This window comes from Bidens hawaiensis, unplaced genomic scaffold (genome assembly GCF_021521415.1).
Source record: "Bidens hawaiensis isolate Kalapana, Puna unplaced genomic scaffold, B.hawaiensis_p1.1 tig00012379_1, whole genome shotgun sequence".
Taxonomy (NCBI): domain Eukaryota; kingdom Viridiplantae; phylum Streptophyta; class Magnoliopsida; order Asterales; family Asteraceae; genus Bidens; species Bidens hawaiensis.
The window spans coordinates 754,045-760,153 of record NW_027492010.1 but is presented as its reverse complement, the minus strand read 5'-3'; the positions used below and the strand labels follow the sequence as shown (position 1 = coordinate 760,153).

The 6,109-nt window shown below is 44.6% G+C and overlaps 1 protein-coding gene across 1 annotated transcript; it reads left to right on the top strand.

Moving 5' to 3' along the window:
* Nucleotides 1–2,884: 2,884 nt before the first annotated feature.
* On the top strand, nucleotides 2,885–3,886 carry LOC143540872 (uncharacterized). The gene has a single exon (XM_077033836.1). The coding sequence runs from the start codon at nucleotides 2,885–2,887 to the stop codon at nucleotides 3,884–3,886; it is 1,002 nt and encodes a 333-aa protein (XP_076889951.1).
* Nucleotides 3,887–6,109: the final 2,223 nt, after the last annotated feature.

The window sequence follows — 6,109 nt, the reverse complement described above, 5'->3', positions numbered from 1 at the left end:
TTTGATTTGTGTCTAAATAAATGTTTCACATGTTACTTGATTGAATGTCTTTCGATTATAGGTTGCATGTTAGGGTTGTTTACTTTGTGTTTGCAACTTGTTTATGGTTTATTGAGCTCATTCACCATAGAAACTGATTTTTGGCATATTATTAGAAGTTTATATTCGTACCTACTTAAATATCCGACGGGTGATAAGTTGTCGGGTTTGTCTGCGTTGTTAGGGTTTTAGGTTAAATTAGCTGACAGTAGGTTTGCCTATTTTTTCCTTAATCTCACTGTTTACCCGTGTCCTTTAAACTGTTCAAAACCACCCCGTGTACTTTGATGCATTGAGATAGTGAAACAGACGGGTTAGCTGTTTTATAGGGTAATTAATCATAATTGGTGAACTGACAGGTGAGCTAATAAGCCGGTGTTTTTATATGATCTCTAAGATTTCTTTTTTGGTGACACCTTGAGAGTGATTAAGGATCCATTAAGTTTCCTAGATTTTCATATCTTTAGATTCCCGGTTCCCATAACATTTTCCCGTAACCGATAAAATCCCGAGTCGTCACAATTCAGATTCCTTGCCTGGGTAACTCTTTCTCATATTTGAATTTACTAAAGTTTTTATCCGGTAATTTAATTTTCAAGTTTAGTTTAATTTATTTAAGTATTTAGAATAATTAATTATTAGTTTTTAAATAAAATAAATAAAAATCCAAAACTATATATTTTCTTAATTATTACTTTAAATTAGCTTTTAAAACTAGTCTCGTTATTTAAATTAGTGTCTTTCGGGTCCGATATTCCCGGTCTTCCTATAGCTATTCTACACCCGATAGGTTCACTTGCCAGTTGCTAGTGGTTTGGTTTAGGGTATTGTAGGTTTTTATTACTCGTTGTGCTTGGTCATTATTTGCTAGATATTTATATATCACTTTGCGCACATCAAGCTTTTGGCGCCGTTGCCGGGGACACTTGGTAATAGCGAACTAGTTTCTATTTGCTTTTATTTGTTTTTAGTTTAGTTTTAGTTAATTAATTAGTTTTATTTTATTTTATTATTTAATTGCTCTTGATTGCTATATGTGCCTTGATTGTAACTTGTGTGCTCTAGGGATAAGCTTGGGTCCTTACTCTTATACTTGTTTTTCAGCATATGCGACGTACACGTTCACTAGGACCACCAGAGTTCACGGATTTAGACGAACCCGATAGAGATTTTCGTGAGCGCCGTAGATTTCACGTGCTCTACGCGAAAGCAAGGTACACGTTTCTGATTCCACTTTAGATATGGGAGATGCTAACCCCCCCTAGGCGTACGGTTCACTCGAGAGCGAACGAGGGAATGATGGGGAGACAGTCTTCTATCACACGTCCAGCGATGCCCGATGCTAATAACTGGCAGATTCCGACCAACGTCGTGAATTCCATCACTAATTCTGCCCCATTTCACGGACTTGAATACGAGGACGCGCCTGGCCATCTGAACAAATTCACTCGTATTTGCGACACTTTCAATATTGCCAACGTCGCTCGTGTTACTATATACCTTCATCTTTTTCCATTTTCTCTAGAGGGTCGTGCTTCATCGTGGCTGGAAAACCTTCCCCCTGGGTCCATCACTACCTGGGATAATCTTCAAGCTAAATTCCTTAAGAAGTACTTTCCGCCATCTAAAGCCTCGCGACTCCGTGATCAGATCTGTTCCTTCCGCACGGACCCTGACGAGCCATACCCTTTGGCTTAGGAAAGGTTCCATAATCTTCTTAGTAGATGCCCCCAACATGGTCTACTTGAATGGGTTGTAGTCGAGAAATTATATTACGGGCTGACCTTTGAGATGCAGAAGAGATTCAATACGTCAGCTGGAGGAAACATGTTAGAGAAGATGGATATAGATGAGTGTGAGTCTTTATTTGAGAGTTTCGCCCTAGCCGAGCAGTAGGAGCCGTCCGCCCGAGGTGCTTCTAAAACAACTACCTCTTCCGCTCGAGGCATTTATCAGGTCTCAAATGATACTAGCATCGCGGCTGCATTAGAGGCAATGCAGAAAGATATCCGAGAGTTGAAGAAGATCGCTCAAAAATGCGAAATATGTCGTGGAGGGCATGATACAGTTGATTGTTCGGTCGATCAACAGGAGAAGGTGGACTACTTGGGTAATCAGAGTCGCGGAGCGAATACCTACGGTAACTCAGGATGCAGAAATAACTCCAACTATGGTTGGAGGTCAGGAGGTAATGCTCAGGGTTTTCACCAAAGGCAGGAGCATGTTAGTGACCCAAAGGTAGCAGGAAGTTCAAGTGTGGGAAAGAGTAGTGGTATGGATCCGGATCTTAAGGAGCTTCTAACTAAGCAATCTACCATGCTTTCTCACCTTATTAACAGAGATACTAACACACAACATAGACTGGCTGAGCACGACACCCTACTGAAAAACCAGCAGTCGTCATTTTTGGAGATGTCTCGAAAGGTGGATGAGATGATGAAGCAGATGCTACCTAATAAACAAGTCGGAGCATTTCAGGGCAACACAGAGCTTAACCCGAAGGCACAGTTAAAGGCGGTGACCACCCGTAGTGGCAGAGGAGGTGATCGAGAGCAGTCGCCGGCAGATGATGAGGAGCCGGTGGACGAGGAGATAGAGTTGGAGACTCCTGTGAGGGCGCACGAGAGGCGAGTCCCAGCAAGTACCCGCGTCAAACGGTGAGTCTCATGCAGAGAAAGTTGTTGAGAAGAAGATTGAAGATAAGAAGAGTCCCGAAGTCGATCTTACTCGAGTTCCGTATCCTGCTCGTCTTCTGCGGTAGAAGTATGCGCAGGAATATGGACATTTCTTGGACATGTTTAAACAGCTAAAAATCAATCTTCCGTTTGTCGAGGCACTCCAGCATATGCCTAAATATGCCAAATTCTTAACAGATCTTCTTTCGAATAAGAAGCTGGAGGGGCTTTCGACAGTATGTCTTAATGAAGGATGCTCTGCGGTAGTCCAGAACAAGCTGCCGGAGAAATTAGCAGACCCGGGTCACTTCACGATCCCGTGTTTGTTTGGCAGCTCGACTGAGAGCTACGCGTTGGCCGATTTAGGTGCTAGCATTAATCTGATTCCATATTCTCTATATAAAAAGCTAGACCTTGGCGAGCCAGTTCCGACGCGCATGAGTTTATCCTTGGCCGACCGCTCTGTCAAATATCCTCGGGGAATTGTGGAAAACGTACTCGTTAAAGTCGATAAATTTGTTTTTCCCGTGGATTTTGTTATTCTTGACATGGAGGCTGACGATCAGGTCCCACTCATTTTGGGACGACCCTTCTTGCGTACTGCTAAAGCGCTTATTGACGTCTTCGACGGCAAAATTACACTTCGTGTAGGGGAGGAGAACGTCACCTTCCATGTTGTCAAATCAATGAGAAACTCTAGTAGTCAGGACGATTCCATTTACTTTCTTGATACACTCATATCTCAGTTTGAACGATGTCTTGACTACATCTCTGGAGCATATTTGCTCAATCAGGAGGACGAGGTTGATGTTCCTCTGGAGCACGAGCTGAGCATTCTTGTCAGCTCACCTCCTGAATACCCCGAGGTGTTCACGGTTGCCGATAGCACCGAGGGGCCGAAGGAGAGACCATCTATTGAGGCACCACCGTCCCTCGAGTTTAAAGAGCTTCCTCCTCATTTGGAGTGTGCTTTCTTGGATGGTGAGACCGATTTGCCCGTCATCATTTCTTCTCAGTTGACGAATGATGAGAAGTCGAGGTTGGTTGATGTGCTCAAGGCACATAAACATGCTATTGCGTGGAAACTCATGGACATTCAGGGCATTAGCCCGAACTTTTGCACGCACAGGATACTCATGGAGGATGAGTACAAGCCTGTAATCCAACCTTAGAGAAGCCTTAACCCTAACATGTCGGAGGTGGTCAAAAAGGAGGTTATCAAACTCCTCGACGCAGGCCTGATCTATCCCATCTCCGATTCTTCATGGGTGAGTCCTGTTCAGGTTGTCCCTAAGAAGGGAGGGATGACAGTTGTCACTAACGAACGTAACGAGCTTATTCCGACTAGGACAGTCACAGGTTGGCGGGTGTGCATCGACTACATGAGGCTTAACGACGCTACTAGGAAAGACCATTTTCCTCTTCCGTTCATCGATCAGATGTTGGAGCGTCTATCGGGGCGACAGTTTTACTGTTTTCTTGATGGATTTTCAGGTTATTTCCAGATCCCGGTCGCACATGAGGATCAGGAAAAGACCACATTTACATGCCCATACGGTACCTTCGCGTACAAACGTATGCCTTTCGGGTTATGTAATGCTCCAGCTACTTTCCAGCGTTTCATGGTAGCGATATTCCAGGACATGATCGAGAGTTCCATGGAGGTTTTCATGGACGATTTTTCGGTATATGGGGACTCATTTGATCAATGTCTTTCTAATCTTGAGAAGAAGATGAAACGGTGCATAGAGACTAAGTTGATGTTGAACTAGGATAAGTGCCACTTCATGGTGACTGAAGGCATTGTGCTCGGGCACAAGATTTCGCGAGACGATATTGAGGTAGACAGAGCTAAAATCGACACTATTAGTAGACTTCCTCCACCGACTAGTGTGAAATCCGTTCATAGTTTTCTCGGGCATGCGGGTTTTTATCGTAGGTTCATTAGAGATTTTTCTAAGATCACCCGACCCATGACTCGCCTTCTAGAGAAGGAGATCGCATTCGACTTTGATGCTGATTGTCTGAAGGCATTTGTGTTTCTTAAGGGGCAGTTGGTTAACGCCCCTATCTTAGTAGCACCCGACTGGAGCTTACCCTTCGAGCTCATGTGCGACACTATTGATTTTGCAGTCGGGGCTGTTTTAGGTCAGCGGAAGGACAAGCACTTCCATCCTATCTATTACGCGAGTAAAACCTTCAATGACGCTCAGGAGAATTACACGACTACGGAGAAGGAGCTTCTAGCAGTGGTTTTCGTGTTCGAAAAATTTCGTTCTTATCTCGTGTTGTCCCAAACCATCGTTTATACTGATCATGCGGCATTGCGATACCTTTTCGCAAAGAAAGATGACAAGCCTCGCCTGATACGATGGATTCTCTTGCTTTCCGAGTTCGATATTGAGATTAGAGATAAAAAGGGAGCGGAGAATGTAGCTGCGGATCACTTATCACGTCTGGAGGATCCAAAGAGAGAGCATATTAGAAAGGATGCCGTCGGGGATAAATTTCCCCACGAGTCATTGATGATGGTGAGAGTGAGATTTGAGAGAGAGCCAGTGTTGTACGTAAGTGATGAAGAGGAGGGTCTGCCATGGTTCTTCGACATTGCGAATTATCTGGCCGAAGGAGTAGTGATCAAGGGCATGAGTTATCATCCGAGAAGGAATTTTTTCGCAGACGCCCGCCACTACATATGGTATGCGCCGTATTTGTTTCGTGTTGGCGCCGATCGAGTTTTGAGGAGGTGTGTGAGTAAGGAAGAGAGCCGTGAGATTCTTAGTCATTGTCATGAGGGTTTAACTGGAGGCCACCATGGTTCGTCTTTCACCGCTAGGAAAGTTCTAGATTCCGGCTTTTATTGGCCATCGATTTTCAAAGACGCACACGAGTTTGTCAGACAGTGTGACGCATGTCAGCGCACTGGTAACATCTCATCCCGTAATGAGATGCCCCAAAACCCTATTCAGGTTTGTGAGGTTTTCGACGTTTGGGGCAATGATTTCATGGGTCCGTTCCTTTCTTCTCGAGGGAACCGATACATTCTCGTGGCTATCGACTACGTTTCCAAGTGGGTTGAGGCTCAAGCCTTGCCCACTAACGACGGCCGAGTAGTAGTGGGATTCTTGAAGAGGTTGTTCTGTCGGTTTGGTACTCCCAAGGCTTTGATCAGTGATAGGGGCACACATTTCTGTAATGCCCAGATGGAGAAGGTGTTGGCACGATATGGGGTCACCCATCGATTGTCCACCACCTATCATCCACAGACGAGCGGGCAAGTGGAGAATGCAAACCGAGGAGTTAAACGAATCTTAGAGAAAACTGTCGGCAAGAACCGAAAGGACTGGCTTGACAAGTTGGATGATGGACTTTGAGCTTTCCGCATAGCATTTAAA

Excerpts from the sequence above, each read along its gene's own strand:
- LOC143540872 (XM_077033836.1), top strand. The coding sequence starts at position 2,885 with ATGCCTAAATATGCCAAATTCTTAACAGATCTTCTTTCGAATAAGAAG.